This window comes from Desarmillaria tabescens, assembly GCF_030435595.1.
Source record: "Desarmillaria tabescens strain CCBAS 213 chromosome Unknown EV420scaffold_14, whole genome shotgun sequence".
Taxonomy (NCBI): domain Eukaryota; kingdom Fungi; phylum Basidiomycota; class Agaricomycetes; order Agaricales; family Physalacriaceae; genus Desarmillaria; species Desarmillaria tabescens.
This window is the reverse complement of record NW_026848313.1, coordinates 254698-271059: the sequence shown is the minus strand read 5'-3', so window position 1 is coordinate 271059 and position 16362 is coordinate 254698. Positions and strand designations below refer to the sequence as shown.

The 16362-nt window shown below is 49.1% G+C and overlaps 8 protein-coding genes across 8 annotated transcripts; 4 read left to right on the top strand and 4 right to left on the bottom strand.

Moving 5' to 3' along the window:
- Nucleotides 1-101: 101 nt before the first annotated feature.
- EV420DRAFT_1269094 (uncharacterized protein) lies at nucleotides 102-3500 on the top strand (the record flags this gene model as incomplete). The annotated part of the gene is given in 21 exon segments (XM_060467481.1): nucleotides 102-143; nucleotides 193-477; nucleotides 535-557; nucleotides 611-663; nucleotides 713-977; nucleotides 1035-1176; nucleotides 1223-1377; nucleotides 1433-1600; nucleotides 1653-1677; nucleotides 1697-1761; nucleotides 2012-2064; nucleotides 2116-2221; nucleotides 2270-2311; nucleotides 2364-2470; nucleotides 2518-2669; nucleotides 2721-2750; nucleotides 2810-2993; nucleotides 3042-3063; nucleotides 3112-3196; nucleotides 3248-3405; nucleotides 3458-3500. 21 exon segments carry the CDS (start codon nucleotides 102-104, stop codon nucleotides 3498-3500), a joined length of 2205 nt encoding a protein of 734 aa, XP_060331748.1.
- Nucleotides 3501-3607: 107 nt separating this feature from the next.
- EV420DRAFT_1478870 (COMPASS complex protein) lies at nucleotides 3608-5452 on the bottom strand (the record flags this gene model as incomplete). Its single annotated transcript, XM_060469538.1, has 3 exons — nucleotides 3608-4870; nucleotides 4896-5235; nucleotides 5292-5452. 3 exons carry the CDS (start codon nucleotides 5450-5452, stop codon nucleotides 3608-3610), a joined length of 1764 nt encoding a protein of 587 aa, XP_060331747.1.
- EV420DRAFT_1536483 (ubiquitin-conjugating enzyme) lies at nucleotides 5445-6542 on the top strand. Its single transcript, XM_060472880.1, has 10 exons — nucleotides 5445-5499; nucleotides 5560-5572; nucleotides 5628-5660; nucleotides 5713-5775; nucleotides 5832-5909; nucleotides 5962-6039; nucleotides 6097-6124; nucleotides 6176-6246; nucleotides 6295-6350; nucleotides 6404-6542. Exons 1-10 carry the CDS (start codon nucleotides 5486-5488, stop codon nucleotides 6414-6416), a joined length of 447 nt encoding a protein of 148 aa, XP_060331746.1. The 5' UTR covers nucleotides 5445-5485; the 3' UTR covers nucleotides 6417-6542.
- EV420DRAFT_272427 (uncharacterized protein) lies at nucleotides 6452-11818 on the top strand. The gene is made up of 8 exons (XM_060481489.1): nucleotides 6452-6796; nucleotides 6851-6976; nucleotides 7032-7743; nucleotides 7791-9170; nucleotides 9222-10935; nucleotides 11045-11156; nucleotides 11211-11400; nucleotides 11457-11818. The coding sequence occupies exons 1-8, from the start codon at nucleotides 6783-6785 to the stop codon at nucleotides 11649-11651; spliced, it is 4443 nt and encodes a 1480-aa protein (XP_060331745.1). The 5' UTR covers nucleotides 6452-6782; the 3' UTR covers nucleotides 11652-11818.
- EV420DRAFT_1641755 (uncharacterized protein) lies at nucleotides 11781-12460 on the bottom strand (the record flags this gene model as incomplete). Its single annotated transcript, XM_060477279.1, has 4 exons — nucleotides 11781-11951; nucleotides 12009-12084; nucleotides 12137-12264; nucleotides 12320-12460. The coding sequence occupies 4 exons, from the start codon at nucleotides 12458-12460 to the stop codon at nucleotides 11781-11783; spliced, it is 516 nt and encodes a 171-aa protein (XP_060331744.1).
- Nucleotides 12461-12775: 315 nt separating this feature from the next.
- EV420DRAFT_272711 (uncharacterized protein) lies at nucleotides 12776-14660 on the bottom strand. Its single transcript, XM_060481490.1, has 6 exons — nucleotides 14345-14660; nucleotides 14223-14286; nucleotides 14142-14162; nucleotides 13924-14070; nucleotides 13342-13861; nucleotides 12776-13276 (listed from the first exon to the last, which is right to left on the bottom strand). Exons 1-6 carry the CDS (start codon nucleotides 14491-14493, stop codon nucleotides 13092-13094), a joined length of 1086 nt encoding a protein of 361 aa, XP_060331743.1. The 5' UTR covers nucleotides 14494-14660; the 3' UTR covers nucleotides 12776-13091.
- Nucleotides 14661-14671: 11 nt separating this feature from the next.
- Nucleotides 14672-15851, top strand: EV420DRAFT_273026 (N-terminal glutamine amidase-domain-containing protein). The gene is made up of 6 exons (XM_060481491.1): nucleotides 14672-14981; nucleotides 15043-15214; nucleotides 15275-15323; nucleotides 15383-15446; nucleotides 15501-15678; nucleotides 15732-15851. Exons 1-6 carry the CDS (start codon nucleotides 14829-14831, stop codon nucleotides 15809-15811), a joined length of 696 nt encoding a protein of 231 aa, XP_060331742.1. The 5' UTR covers nucleotides 14672-14828; the 3' UTR covers nucleotides 15812-15851.
- Nucleotides 15852-15890: 39 nt separating this feature from the next.
- EV420DRAFT_1641753 (uncharacterized protein) lies at nucleotides 15891-16205 on the bottom strand (the record flags this gene model as incomplete). Its single annotated transcript, XM_060477278.1, has 1 exon — nucleotides 15891-16205. The coding sequence occupies one exon, from the start codon at nucleotides 16203-16205 to the stop codon at nucleotides 15891-15893; it is 315 nt and encodes a 104-aa protein (XP_060331741.1).
- Nucleotides 16206-16362: the final 157 nt, after the last annotated feature.

Here is a 16362-nt window from a genome sequence, read left to right as displayed (position 1 = left end):
CTCTGCCTTGATCTGTCACGAGTAGCGCCAGACCTGTCGCGTCCTCCCTCACCGTCTCATTTCTTGGATAAATCGTCTACTGGGCCTGTCACATTAACGCAATGGACAACGCGGGATGGCATGCTTTTCGTCGCGCTCAACGAGTACATTTCTTATATGTTCCATCTTTATTCGCTCAGCTTTTTTGCGCAGGAGAGCGAAATTTTCGTCTCACCACAGCGGGGTCCTGACGGGAGGTACCTTCCCGTAGAACAAATTACGCCAATGGACGAAAATTTTATTGGCGGCTTCCACCCTCACATTCCCAGTCGTGCGCCGTCTCCGGCGCCTCCATTGCCGCCTAAGGACAGGATACAGCCAGGTTTCAACAGCAGTCAAGGCAGCCAACTTACCATGTCCTCTTCCCAAATGACACACTTGAGCGCGATTGAGCGGTCGCATTTGCTCCGAGTTGCTCGGATGAATCCTCATCTTCAGGTGCCTAGGTCGGAAAATGTCATTCTACGTTTTGTGCTCACAAGACCATTATTTTAGTTCATGGTTGGCCCCCTCCTGCGGTACGTCGCGTCGTGGCGCATCAATTTGAGCTTCAATTCATTTACCCAAAAAGATATGATACCATTGATGAGCATGGAGTGTGGCACGGAGCAGCACTTATAGTTAGTGAGTACCCGGTCTCTTCCCTCAACAAACAACCTTCATGGTCTTTCAGCGGCCGATGCTGGGTCTACTTACGAACCACATCCCACTCTGACTTACGAGTGGGACCCCGAACTTCGCTCCGAATACCTCAGGCATCAAAGTTCCACGGGACATGGCAATGGCAGATCGTTCGACCTTGGACCTCACCCTGCCGATCCCCACTCGTCAGTTATGCCAATTGCACCACTAGGAAGTCCTGTGAATGGCAAGACTGCCAGTGTTCACACCGAAGAATCACCGGGCCAAGAAATTTGGGTATACGGTGGAAATGGCGGGTACGTGAGGCATTGTTCGGCACGTCTTCCATTCCCATGATTACGTTTTTCACGAAGGACTTTCACTTTTTGGCGCTTTATGATCCATATTCCTTTGGGACACCATGAGATGGCTGTATCATACTCGATCAACAGAGGACAGAAACTACATTTCTTCGTCCCGGGCCGGAATCAAAATATGAGATGGGCGGCGTATTCGGTAAGTGTACACAAGGTGCGCATTATTCAGCCTAACTGTGTTCCAGTGCAACGGGTTCTCCGCTGGGGTCAATCCCGATGACTTCAGAGGACCTGGTTTCCACACTGGTTATGATCCGGTATGGGTCGATTTACTGGAAAAGCACGCCGAGAAGCCGTTCCACATGTTAATGGGCGGAGGTGATCAGGTATACTGCGATGGGTATGCGTCAGACAGTGTTATACTTTCTCTCGGCTTATAAAACTTTACTACTAAGGCTGACCCGGGAGCCTGAACTACAAGAGTGGGTTGCCAAAATGAAGCCCGAAGAGAGGAAAGCACATCTCCTCAGCGACGAAATCAGCGAGGCGATTGATAGATTTTATTTCAATCACTATTGTCAAACATTTCGAAGTGGGGCATTTGCACGAGCGAATAGTTCTATGTGAGTTCCCAATATGTGATATTCTGGTCGTCGCACTGACATGTTGTTCAAGCCCTATGATGAATATGTGTGGTAGGGTTTTTATCTTCATGGAAGATCGATTATGTTGAAGAAGCTTTCAGACGACCATGGTACTGTATTAATCGCTCACTGTTTGCTTCGTACTCACGGTGTCTCGCCCCTTTACAACAGATATAGTAAGTCGATTCCTATGTACGTGTACGAGATTGTTCTGACACTTCTCCTTAGATTGACGGGTTTGGCAGTTGTAAGTAATGCAGTAATGGCAATCTACACCCTGCGTTTCATCGTGTAACTTTCAGATCCGGATGATCTTCAGGTTGCCCCTGTATTCCAAACGCGAGTAGCCTTCAGTTGTGTAACAGTGGCTTATTGACCTTTTGCTTACAGTATCGGCGCGAGGGGCTACTTTTTCTTCCTGCTGTTCCAATGCTTCCTGAATGGTACGCACACTTCTCATTCTCACACACGCATCTGTCTTCACTCCAGTCTAGTTGATATCGATGGTATCAGTGATCACCGAGGACAACACGTGAATAGGTCTGTCATCATTGGAAATCCCGGACCATATGTGAAGCTGCGTTCTCATTCTTTTCTGGCGTAAGTCCGCCTGAAGGTTGACATGGATGCATTCTCATACACTTTCAGTTCTCTTGGACCCCAGGTGGCCATACTAATGCTGGATTGTCGGTAAGCTATCTGGCATAACTATCTGTGTACGCTGACTGACGGCGTAAACCAGTGCCGAGCGAAAGAAAGATCAAGTCTGCAGCAGCTATGAATATGATAAGGTATTCAAGCGATTACGGGAGCTACCAGAGAGTGTAGAACACCTTGTGATACAACTAGGTATGTCTAACATACTTGGTGATGATTGCAACTAAGTGGGGTTTTAGGTATTCCAATTGCATATCCCCGTATGGTCTTTTTGGAGACTGCTCTGGAGTCCAAATTCAATCCCATCGTTGCAATTAGCAAGACGGGGTCTCTAGGCTTGTCAGGATTTGTTAATAAGTTCAATGCAGACGCAGAACTTCTAGATGATCTAGTATGCCTTGTCAATACTGTACAGATACTTTGCTTACTCTTCCTCCTCCAGAATGACCATTGGACTGCTCGTTCTCATAAGGTTTGTACTTTTGCTTCAATCAGACAGCCGTCGTTGTTCTAATGACCTATGGCCCGCAGCGAGAACGAAATTGGCTTATACTGGAGCTACAGAAAATTGCTTTGGCCAAACATCTGAGAATCACATTCGTTTCTGGGGACGTTCACTGTGCTGCTGTGGGTGTTTTCAAATCGCTGAAAAGCAAGGGCAAAGGCGAGATTCCGCCTGCCAAGGATCATCGATACATGATCAATGTAGTGACAAGTACGCATCATTTTTGCCTTTACCTGTGTATCCTCACTCATTTGTCAGGTGCAATCGTGAATACTCCCCCGTATGTTGTCATTTCCTTACTGTCTTTCTAGTTAATCCTCTCTTCTAGGCCAATGGGTGTCATAACAATGGTTTGTGCCCTGGCATCAAAAATTCACAAAACCCTTCATCACACTGAAACTGACGAGACCTTGGTGCGTAAGAATTCTATCGTAATGATAGACGAAGCCCATAATCGTTCCAAGTTACCCCTGTTTTCGAAGGACACCGATGGTTCTTATCGCAAATTGAGGTACATCATGGGCCGCAGAAATTGGTGTAGTGTCGATTGGGAAGCGTCTTCTGGCGACCTCGTGTTTGACATACGTGTTGAGAAGGAGAAAGGTCTTGGAACAACTGTCGGGTAAGGTTTACTGTGCACGCTTCGCGTAGTATTAGCTGATATGGATACACAGATATTCTGTTCGCACGCCTCCGCCTCGTTGGAATCGAGGATAACCGGCCATATGTATCTAAAATTAGGCCCACTCTTCTACGCTTTCATATACCCATTGGAGGATCCCCTAATTATGTTTATTCACCATAAATCTACCCGTTACTGTTACTCAAACACTACTAGCTATCAAGGAATCGATGGTATCAGCCCCTGCTGCAATATCATCCATCTCCGTCTGTGGCCACGGTGATTCGCTGGAATGGCGCGTCATTGTATTTTCAGCGTCTATATCTCCATACTCTGAAGTTGGCTCGCTATGGGCGCTTTGTACCTCTTGTGGTGCTGGAGACCGATCTACGAATTCCTCTAGCCCATAAGCTGTGTAATGTCGCAGCGGGCTTGGCTGCGTTACAGCAGATACCGGTTCTGGAGTAGAGCTCACAGCGGCTTGCTTTGCACGCTTGCGAGCTTCTGCTTGTTGACGTTTCCGTAATCTCTGCGCCTTCTTCTCAGCATCCTCTTTCTCTTGCTCAGCGAGCTTCAGGAGTTCGATTCTACCCTCCTCTTCCTCCTTTTCATCCAGAGCCCATTGCTCTGCCATGTATTCGTTGTAACGTTCGCAGATAGGGCGCCACGTCCTTTCCTGGCCTTCGGGCACGGCTACACCGTTCGCCAGTGCATCCATGTCTGGTGGTGGGGGGAAATCGAAATCAGGTCCTGGATTTATCCGTACGCATGCGCTGTTGAATAAGGATATGAATGGATAGTACCCTAGTGAGCCATCATCGAAGGGGTTCTCTCGATGCTCTTTAACACCTTCCCGTGCTCTTTTCTTCTCCTTGGCTTTCCGAGATGGATCAGTGACGCGAAGCTGAAGGTAGTCGTAGAGATCTTGAAATGCGACGCCTTGACATTCACCGTTAATGAAGAAGACAATGCGAGAGTCTGATAGGACGGGAAGGGGCCGTAATTCGGGGGAGGTCTTACGGACGGTGACGGTGGGTCGCTCTGGCTTGGAAGTAGCGGACTTTTTGGTACTACTTGAGGGAACAGATGTTGTGTTAGATGACTTTCCGGAATAATCCATCAAAGCAATCATTTCTTTAGACTGAGGGTATTCGAGAATTTCGAAGACTTCCTGACCCTTGAGATCTATAGCTATACGCTCGCGTTTGATGTGGGCAGGATCGTGAGGGTCCTTTTCGTCAGCTTGCCGACGTGGAGGAAGGCAGATATACATGCCAATGACATCTCCAGAAGTGAAAGGACGTCCATACGGACGCGGGCGAGATAATGTGACTTTTTCACCAGTTTTGTCGCGTATCCCATAGCTGTACCCATCGAGACCAACAGGACCGTTCAATGGCTGCCTCTCTCCTTCCCCAGCCAAGTCGAACGTGGCTGCCCTCTCTCCCAGAATCAACACTATGTTCTCCCCCGCCATGAACAATCTTTACTTCCATGAACCAACGACCTTCGCGAATTGGTGCGTTGCAGCGCGCGCTCCTGAAGCCCTTTGTACCAAGGAGCCCTAGGGCATCTTTGGTGACATGAAGGAACGGGCTGCGATCCTCCCAGCTGATCCTGTACGACGTAGGATTGGTTTCGATAGTGTGACAAGGCTGATAGCATCCAGGAGGATTGATTCCAGCAGGGGTATATCGAAAGCGGCCGCGATTGATTCCAGTTGGGTCTGTTTTGAAGAACTCTGAGCCTTCTTTCAGCGGAGTGAAATATGGTCCACGAGATATCGAAAGTCGTGGTCGAGATGAAAGATCTGCTCGAGACGAGATAACCCTATAGACATCATTATTACGGGCCGTTGCCCAAATGGCAGAACAGGAGAAACTGACTCTGGCACTGGTGGGGCTCCTCCTTCTGGCGCCGGCGATGCAGTTGCTGGTGGCCGCTTTCTCTTCTTGCTGGAAGACGGTGTGTGGTTAATAGGCTGAGGGGAGGGAGCTTCACGAGGAGGTGATGCTACGGCGTTCGTCATGGCTGGGACAACGTCCATTTTGGGACGCCACCGTCTTGACGAACTGCCACCATGACTGCTCTTCGGTAATGTGCTTTCTGTATATCTACCACCACGTACCTCTAATGCTGGTTTCCTATATGCAGTCGAATCCAAAAGGTCGGCTTTCCTGAGTTCGCTCTATACTTTGCAATCATGCTCATCGATGCTGTAGGAACTCAGAGACATCTCCTCGAATCCAATAGAGGTATTCATTGAACAATACCGTCAACCTCGTTCACAGCAGTAAACTATCTTAGGGCATCTCTGTTGAAACTGCAGAAGATAACATGTTCCGTTGGAATTGCGCGATCAAGGCTGCTGTGAGTGCGCATCGTTTATCCAGTCGAATGCCACCTGCTCACTATTTTGAATTTAGCCAGATTCGCCGTACAAGGGCGGAACATTCCGCTTTACCATGACTCTCCCTCAAAACTTTCCCTTCAAAGCGCCGACTGTATGCCGTTTGATTGTATTCAGTAACAGCAAGCCCTCATCTTGTGTCCTAGGTTACGTTCTCCACGAAGATATACCATCCCGGAATCAATGAAGAAGGCAGCATCTGTATTCCCGTGCTCCGCGATGAGGTGTGTCTACCGTCATCCCGATACTACGCACGCCTAACGGAACCTTTTCTGCATTAGTGGAAACCATCAGTTACTCTATCATCGGGTGAGTCCAAGGCGTGTGTACACACGGGGTGCTCAGTTGACCGCCATCCAGTTCTTTCTGTTATTCAAGAAAAGGTCAACAACCCAAGTACTGACGATCCATTTGAGCCGGATATAGCTGCGGTAGGGATATCACATACGTGTCTGAACCTTGTTAACGACTGTAAACAGCTTCTCAAGAATGACAAGAATAAGTTCCTTGCAACTGCGAAGGAGTGGACGAAGAAGTAAAAAATTTCCCAAGTTCTCACTGTTTTGCTGATATATATGATATTTGTAGGTATGCAACGTAAGGAATTTGTGGAAAGGATTGAATAGGATATATGTATAGTAGTCACGGAATGAGAGCCGACTTTAATTTTTGGACGCGTTCGATCAAAAGTAGTATTTGTGGCTGTTGTGGGAATTGATGCCATGAGGCTCGGATGTGGACCGTCACAGGCTGAAGATACACGACGACGAGCGCCCTTCCTTCACTCTTGTTTTCCTGTGCTGGCTGCCGAATCTTGGCCATTCTGTAGCCGTTATCATCGCTGTTACGTCTCAGGCTTCTGATCCCCATCCAACTACTCGTGTTCAACACGTTGCCTCGCACTTTCCTTTCCGGTCAGAAATCTTGTATGGCTGTAGCCCAACGTGTATAAAACGAGGGTCCGACAATGCATCGATTTCGGTCAGTTTGTTGGCCGTTGTGGCACTGGAATCACCGCCTGACTATCTCTTACAGCAAAAAGTCCGACGCGAAGAGAGTTTGCACTCCAGCTCTTCACACAGAGATTACCTTGGATCCCCCTGGCCATTTACCAGAGCTACCGCTGACTAGTGACTTTCGCACGTCACTTATACTTCCAGAGTAAGATAACCTTACCTCATTATCCACGTTGTTTTGTTTACCTTTCCTTTCCCAGTCTTTCTCGCAGATTCAGTGTTCTCCGCTCATCGTCCGGCGCGCCTCTCTCTGCCGACGCCCTTCGTTCAAAACTTGCAGAGCAGAGGGCTAGGGGATTAGAGAATCAGGTTACGGAAGAAGAGGAGGATATGATTCTCGAATCATTGGGCCTTGGTCGGTCACGACCCTCAACACCTGCAAGGTCGCAAGAACAAGCCTCAGATGGTGGCGCACGTCAGTCCTCTCATTCTTCAACGACCATTGGCTCCTCGTATTCGCCCTCGTCGTCGAGTAGAGCTGGTTCCATGAAGCGCTACAGCAACAATCTTTTTGGCTCTGGAAAACTTCGCGATTACACTTACATGCGCACTGCCCATAACAAATCTCATTCGCGCGCTCAGACTTCCATGTCGTCTGCAGAAACTTCTTACAAGTCGATCCCATCCTCTGAAGGCATGCAATCTTCAACGCCACCGGATACAGGCTCCGACCAACCCCAAATTCGCTCTGCGCCCTTGCTTGCACCCACTCCTTACAACGAGCAAATACCCGAATCGCCAGATATGGCGTTGTCATGGACATTGGGAGCATCTGCATATAAACGTGCGTCGATGGCATTGCAACAAGCAATTAGCGAAATGGAGGAAGAAGAACCAGAGGATGAAATCGTGTTACCAAGGTCGGCGCCAATTGTGCGTTCGAGTGTTGACCATCGTCGCTCACCGGAAGTTGTGAGTAACTTTTTTCTGCCAGCTAATTCGCTACTCAGCTTTACCAGATGAGAACCAGTGACCCACCCACTTTCGAGGCAGGCATGGCGATATCTTCGGACAAACAAATCCGCACTGATGAAGAACGTGCATCTCCCATTCCTTCTCGTACACTTCCCGGTTATATACCCGGCATGCCGAGACCGATGACTCCTCATGAAAATACTGATTCTGAAGAGCAGCGGCCTTATTCTACTACCCCTCGCGCAGCCTCTCCTCCATCCTTACCAGCCCGTGTCGACTCTCCTTCCCCTATATTCCCGCCTAGTTTAGTATCTGGTCTTTTCAGACAAAGTTCGACCTCATCACCGTCATCTTCACGGAGACAGTCTCCACGTCCCGTTTCACCTTTGACCTCAGCGCCTTTGTTTCTCCAGCGTAGTGTCAACGGCAGACAGACGCCTGATGAACCGCCAAGGTCGGTGGAGGTTTCTGTTGATTCAGAAAAGTCTCTTACTTCGTTAATGCTTGGACGCAGACGGGCTGCTTCGCCCCTTTCCACGGCCACGTACCAGCCAATGACAGCCACTTCTCGGCCTGGTACTCCGTCTAACGGTGTATGGTCGCCACCCGTTTCTCCTGGACCCAAGTCGTCGTGTGGGCATAGTAGAAATGGTAGTTGGTTCAGTGATGCAAATAGTAGCGCAGAAGTTCCTGGCTCGTTCGATCAGTCGAACAGAGGGGCCACACGATCTCTCAAATCCCCCGCGCTTCCTGATTCCCCCTTGATCGATCGTGGACACAATACATTGGATTCTATCAGCTCGAGCTACTCTTCGTTTTCCGACAAACGTCCTGGTTCGCCCATGTCCCTTATGGAACTCGCTCCATCTAGCAGCAAAGTTGTACGATCGCCAACGCCGACACAGGGCACGCGTTCTCCGGCTTCTCCTACATTCTCCGGTGGTGGAATGTCTCCCCGCAATGGCAGTAGACGGTCGTCCAGACAGAATGGCACGTCGAACCCTTTCAATTTTGGACCTAACAATCCTCTTGTGTTTTCGCCCATTGCCAGCTCCTCGCGGTCATCGCTGGAATCTGCAGGTTCTAGCTATCATTCTTGGGAAGGAGACTACAAAGAAAACAGCATGTCACTATTTAATGATACTGACCCCCAGCAACCCGCTTGGCATGATGTATATGTTTCCGACCAATCCACCTCCATTACTCCAGGCAGTTCCCCTAATGACGAGTGGGATGCTGAAGAAATCATTCGCAGATATGCAGGGTTGAAAAAAGCGGACTTCCTCGCCATTCAAGAAAAGCTTGTGGGTGTGGCAGTCGCTAAGCTCACACCTTCGTCATCATCAGAAAGTTATAACCGTGCTCCATCGTTACGAAGACGACGTCCGTCCACCGCACAGTCGAACTATTCTGTCAATGGCAGAGTGAGTGGTGATTTCATTTAGGGGTTTCCTTCATTCTGACTTATCGTCCAGATCGGAAGTCCCGCACAATCACAGCCTTCGGCGTCCCCGCCCAATGAGGGATTGGCCAAAACGTCGAAACCTACCGTTGATGTCAGCAAGGTTCCATCACCTGAACCGGTAGATACAACCGTGACAAGCGGGGACGTATCCCCAACCACTCGGAAGAATCGGGATCTCGCACATGTTCTTTTTGGATATGATGACGAAGCCGAAGGGTACGACAGCTCTCCGACGCCCAAACCCATGGTTCCCGTTGCGCAGAAAGAACCCGTGGATAATATCCCGGTCCTGACTTCTCCATTACCATTAAACACAAACACCCCTCCAGCTCCGGCTCCAGAGAACACTCAATTTCTATCGCCGCCTACGTCTCCGTATATTGTTACGCATAATTCTTCTTCGAAGTTGCCGCAGTCTCCGGAGGCGGAAGCAGAGCTGGCGCGCGAGGTGCAGCGTAGGGCCGAGGCAGCGATGTTAGCCTTGAAGAAGCCGGGTCCTCCAAAGTCCTCTGAAGGGCTATCTTCATCTGGGTCCGTTTCTCGCAAACGTGTTTCGCCCCATCAAATTTCAACGCCTACTCTGGTTTCGGCTTCCACTAGTGTTGATACGATACCTCTACGAGCTCCATCAATTTCAGCTTCTCAGCCAGGTCCTTCCAGGATTGGCAGCCGTTTTAGAAAGCTGAGAGGAACTCTTCGAAAAAACAACATACCCACCGGGGAGGAGGTGACGCCTTACCCGTTAGTCGTTCCACCACCTATCCAAACCACCGGGTATGAACCGGATCGGCTAAACCCCGCAATTGACGGAATTGGCGTCATGAGTGCTACTGAACCCAGATTCAAAGTACCCGTTTCCAGTCCTCCGGCTACAGCTGGACCAGGACTGAAGGGCTTCATTTCTCGTCTTCGCAATAAGCCACGAACGATAGACCCTAGTCTCCAGTACGTTGGCCGACATTCCCCTCAATTATCTGTGTCTTCTTCACTTCGTCGGACCGATTCGAGTGCGCCGCGAAACCTCCACGATACAAGTCCAACGACTCCGCGAGTCCCTCAACAATCACCGCTAACCCTGCCACAGGGTAGCCAAGAACCCGTGGATCCTGACGAAACCGTCGCTCTAAGACAACTTTTTGATGCAGCTCATAACCTGGGCCTCGACGAACAGAAATTGAATGACCTTCTTCTAGTTCGTTCTGGATCGACATCCTCCAGGACTTCGAATTGGCCGTCGACATTGACGAGAAGCAATTCAAGCGCTGCGGCGTTTGTCACACCAGACGGTCGTCGTCCCACTCAAGTTAGAGACAATGAACGTCCAGTAACTACTGGTGTCAATTCCCGTACCGTAGATGATAAAGGTCCTTCTCGGGCGCCTTCACTTCGAAAACAACCCGATCATCTTCGTCGCCCTCGAGAAGGACAGAATGAGCGTGACCCTGCTGTCAGTGCTGTCATACGCCGTACCATAATCGTGCCGTCGGATAGCAGAGCTTCGACTGTAGATATCAATGCCCTGCTCAGGAAGAATTCGTCTCGCCGGCGCAGAGTCAGTGCTGCCTCGATCTCAGGACGGTCGATTCATGATCGGGTACCTACTCCCCCACCACGTACTGCAGGTCGGAGGTATTCCAAAGATACCTCCCCTCCGGTCCCGCAGCTTCCACAAGCCGTTCCACAAGCCGTCTCAGTCTCGGGAAAAAGCCATTTGAATGTTCCAGGTATCGAAAAGTCTAACTCTACTTACGATTCCTTGTAAGTGTCACCGTCGCCTATTTCTTGGCAGGTGTCTAATTTTTCTGGTTGCTTGAAGGTATGACATGTATGCAGGCGACAACAAACCAAACGCGCAGTCATCGGCCCCGAATGAAAGGGCAGGTCCTAGCGAAGCGACCGGTCCGTCCATCGAAGTTATAGAACTTGCCAACGGAGAGACTATATGGCGAGTTTCTGGAAAATGTCCGAGATTCCCGTCTCCTTATCTTCGCAACAACAGGTCAATTGTAAATGGTCTCCGAGACGATGACTCGGAGTCTCTTTATGCCTCTCGAACCAGCCTGGCCTCGGAATACGATGTCCATGATGAAGACATGCAAGTTTACGTTAGAGAGCATCTGAGGAAAAGTGTCGCCTCTAATTATTCCCCCCAAAAACCTCAAGGAAAGTCATCCCGTCCTGAGACCAAGGTAAGGCCTGGTACCGTTTCTCCATTCAATGGTTATCATTATTCATCACTATATAGGTTTTTTATAGTTCATCAGCTCAAATTGGACGCCTCATCGAGAACATCTCACAAGGTATGGAGGCCGGATCCTTCAACTTCCGCACGGCAAATCCCCCGGTCCACTCCCCTTCATCATCGTTATCAACCTTTGACAATGGCTGGACGGTAGAAGAAAGACTAGACCATATGATTGGCTCCATGAAGGGAGCGTAAACTCGAAGGGTTTTTTTGCGGCCTTATGTATTTACTGGGATCTGGACTTGTTTGTTTTGCATATCTATTCCATTTTAATGTCCACAAAGTGACGGAAACTATAATATATATATAATGTACAAGGTATCTTTACATTCCATGCAGGTCAATCCATCGATTCAGCGCAAGTGCCAACAAAGCTTCCACCAATAATGTGTCATGATTGAACTTATATTGCAGCAATCCATGTGTTGGGCCGACTGCGGTCGAAGAAACATACCGACGGAAAGCAGCAATTTGGAAATTCGGCGCTACGTACAACTAGAGAAGCCACGAGTCAGCGGAAGTTGATGATTAATGATTACTTATGATACATACATCGTAAGACGTTGGGTCGTTAGGGCATTTGCGCCATTCTAGTTGTCTTCCATCGGAGGACACAAACGATCGCGCACTGTCGGAAAAACCATGAGCAGGGTGACGAAAATTAAATGTCAAGAACTTACTTTTGTCTCGATCCAGGCCGTACGAGATGCGACATTGGAATTTGTCGTTTACCAATCGTCACTCTCCCCAAATGATTGCCCGGGCTCCAGTCAAAGGACGCGACCAGGTCTTTGTTATTGCTGAGGACCTATGAGCAATGTCCGTTAGTCAACTGCAAGGCAAGACTGCAATTCCAAGCTCACAGTTGTTCTGACACTTGGAGCTATACTTCTCTCGGGAGTGTCGAAACAGAGGTAGATGGGTTTTGTGTCTTCGCCAATGATAACACAGGAGCGAGGGTCATCTCGGCCAGTGAAGAAGAGGTCGTATGTTGGGTCAGCCATGGATAAAAGTCGCAAATGTTTGTGTCCTGCAACTTTGCCTCTAGCCGCTTTTTATAGAGCCATTATTGAACTGTGTTGCACCCGTGATTTAGCGCGTTCCATGGGAAGAAATCACCGATTGTGGCGCAAGAAGAGAAGCGAGTGTAAGGTCTAGAGGTCAGGGAGGGTGGTCGATATGATGATGTCAAGTTGAGCCCAGTATAGCGGATGTGTGCTGCTCGCGATGCCGCACATCTGCGGTGCCGACGCTCCCAACGCGGCGTCAATCCTTATTTGAAAAAGAAATGAGTCTCACTAAAAGGTTATTTTTTCAAATGGTAACCATAGGTCTCTTAGCCTCGGTGTCAGAGCCACTGGAGCCTTATGTTCCAGCCCCGAGGCGCATGTTGAAAAGAAGTTGGCAATGCGTCACCGACCCGTCGTCTAGTTTTGCCTAGGATCGTCCAGACCTCTAAAAGACTCAGTGTTCCAATCATAGTTATAGACGTCATTGACAGTCCTGATCGTTGATGAGAGTTCTAAAGCCTGCGAGAGAAAATCAGGAAAAACTGCAGCCGGCAAGCTGCTACTCACAAGAGAGTAAATTCTCGCCGATATGTGACTATAAACATTATCGAGGAAAACAGAAAATCTAGGAATTCACTTTCCATAATGGCCGCTTCTTCAATTTCCTGGTCACATGAACAGCGCTCCCCCCAAAGTTGCCTCCGCCGAAAGCAAGAACCACGGTTTCCTCAGTTCCAGGACCGCGCGCGATCCCCCGTTTCCTCATTTCAATAGCCTCCTTTGCAAATTTGAAACGGGCTTGGTCGGACCCTGCAGGGGTACAGTTATGGTTAAACTTTGATTTCTAAAAGAAAGAAAAGAACAGGGGAGCGTACCGATATTGAAAGTAGGTGATTCAACGGCTGCCTTGAACATCTCGAAGGGGACGCGAGAAAATATCTGTAACAACACCTCACGTCCACTGGGTCCAGAGCCTGATGGAGTAGACGGTACGGAGTCTGGAGTCGTTTGTACCTCTAGAACTTCGGGAAGTGTAACAACCAAGAAGTGGAAGACATCATCTCGGATTCGTTGGGCAAAGTGACCAAACACGGTGACTGGTGGAATATCAGGCGTTGATGATCCGTCGGGTGAAGACGGAGGAAGTGTATCAACAAATTCGAGCCACGACCCAATGGTATGGACGTTTATAGATCGTCTGCATGTCTCATATGCAAACTGGCAAAGGTCGTCCATACCGCCCAGGAGACAACCTGCGGCTAGGACGGCCCGCGCATTTTCTGGCCTAATCAAACTTAGCGAAACAGAAGAGTAGAGATAGCCCAGAGCTAAGAAATGGGCGATCAGGGATGATAGCGGCGAATGTTGTTTAGATGTCATACCTATTGCAAAGCCCTGGCAGGCGAAAAAAAATAATTAAGAACGCGTTCTTTGACATGGGAGACATGATTACGAACCTCTTGGGTAACCTCTGGTTCCTGTTCGAGAGGTACAAATATTACCCTTTGACCCCCACCTTGGGGTGATGTTGACATCAAGTGAGCCAAAAATGGTGACCGCGACAATATAATAGCATGTAAACGATAACTATTTTGTTGTACTTGCTAGAAAGATCGGAAATGCGGAAATGAAAGGATCAGTGAATACGTGAAGACGACAAGTCAAAAGGACGTACGAGGATGGTGTCGGCATAGTTCTTCAGGCGAGATCACGGTCAGAGAATGAGTCCAGACTCGCAGCATCAAAGAAAACTCACTCCCGTCTGGAAACCAGCATGGTAAAGATGATTGACGATATCTTCATTGTGATTTTGGTACGAGCTGTGAGAGCGATAAAAAAGATCAACAACGTCCCGGACGCGAAGGAGAGCAGACCAACTGGGAATACCCATTCGCTGGATATGCAGATCCTGTGGCTGAGTGGTTCGAGTCGTCGAACGAGTCTGACGATGGCGCAGACTGGCCATAGGTTATCCCATTCGGGTGGCCATGCCCGTTCATTGAGGTCGATGATGAACTGGTGCTCATGTCGTTTTTCGGTTAGATGAAAGAAAGATACAGCGAGGCTCTGTCACTCAGTGGCAGCCTGTCAGATGTAGGGCAAAATTCGAGTGCCAGTGCGACGTGGTGAGCAAACCGAGGAAAGGCGCCGCTGGCTGTCCTGGCCACGCCTGAGTTTCAAATTCAACAACACCGACACTCGACACTGCTGCCCTTCATCCTAAAAAAATATTCTACAAGCCAACTCAACGTCTTGTCTCGACCATAATTCTCCTATCCTTGTTATTTATTCCGTCGCCAGTCCAATTGGCTAGCAGCAAAAGGCCCGCAGAGGCCCTTTGCTGTTTTCAAACTCCGCCTGCATGTTGCCGCCCCAGCTGCCTCGCGATTCGCCATACACTCGCTGCTACTGTGAAGAGAACATATACCTTCTCGCGCAGAAATTCATATCCGATTCAGGAGTGAACGGTGACTGGAACATATATGTCGTTTTCATTTCCAATGATTCCAAGACCGTGTTGTACCAGTCAGCTTCTCCGGCATGGTTCTTCCAGTTGACATTAGAACCTATTCTAGGTGGCCCTTCGGAACCAGAAGGATGCGCCCCATGAAGATTTTCCGGTCTGCTGGGACTACCACGTAGTGCTGTTATTGCGGAGCATCTCGATATATCCCCCTTCCGACACGGAAAACTGCAATTGGGTATACGATTTCGACACTAGCCTGCCGGTACCTGTGCCTTTAGCAGGTATTAGAAGATCATCCAATGACAGCCATAGAATACCGGTAACTGACCGATACAAATTAGAATACCTCCGTCAAACTTTCAGCGACCAATTCCCCGAAAATTTTCAGAGGTCAGTAGTAGTGTGGCGCATCCAACTCTTCGTCCATTTAAATCGATCATTTATTTCAGTTTGTTCCGTCTTGTACCCGGTGAGATATACCTCCAGTATTTTGCCTCGGACCGCTCCCATATGGCAAGTCTGCTCTCATCTCTTGGAAAAATCTAGGGTCAAGAACGCAGTTTACAGGTCCACGGAGATGGTTCGTTCTCGTCTCCGCCACCTTTGTATGCCCCGATATACGGAACCAAAACTCTTGGCAGAGGCATCCGCTCCAATTTGATGAAGAGCTTCGTCTGCATGACGCCCTCGGATGACACGTTTGGCAACGTTTATAACCTCCATAATTTCGAACGATGGGCACGCGGTCAGTTTGAAAATTGTTCATAGGTGATAATGCAATTGATTACAATGGTAAAGAGGCATCAATGATGGTGGCTGGCGGCAGTCCACAATTACAGGGATCCCGAAACGTAAAGGACACTGCAAGCTGCGAATGAATTTCGGGCTGCGAGAAGCGGAATAACAATAGAACTTACAACATGCGTGGATATACGGGTATAATAATATCATAAGAGATCATGAAGACTGCTTATTGTGCGAGCCTTGGGGTGACGAAGGGCTGACTTTGGATTTCAGAACTAGATCCGGAGAAGACGTATCCACTCGGAATGGAGTGAATACCGGGCGATTCAACGAAGGTGACGCTTTTGATTGTACAACGGGCCGCTTGGGACTAGGCGCCATAATTTGGATGGGGGCGGTGGCGACGGACGATGTTGGCTGGGAATAGTATTGGGATGGCATAGGTGCTTGAGGTAGGACGACCGACGAATTGGTGAAGGGGTGCACCGCGAAAGGGTCGAAGGAGTCGAGTAAGGGGGAGCGAGCCATTGCCATGTGCAACGCAGGATGGGCGCGAATTTTCACTTGTTTTTTTCTGTTTTATGAATGCGGCTTGGAAGGGTATTATTCCGGGAGGCCCGGCCTTCCGCTGAGGTATCCGCTTCCACGTGGATTGCATTTCCCCACATTCGATCGCCGATCATCC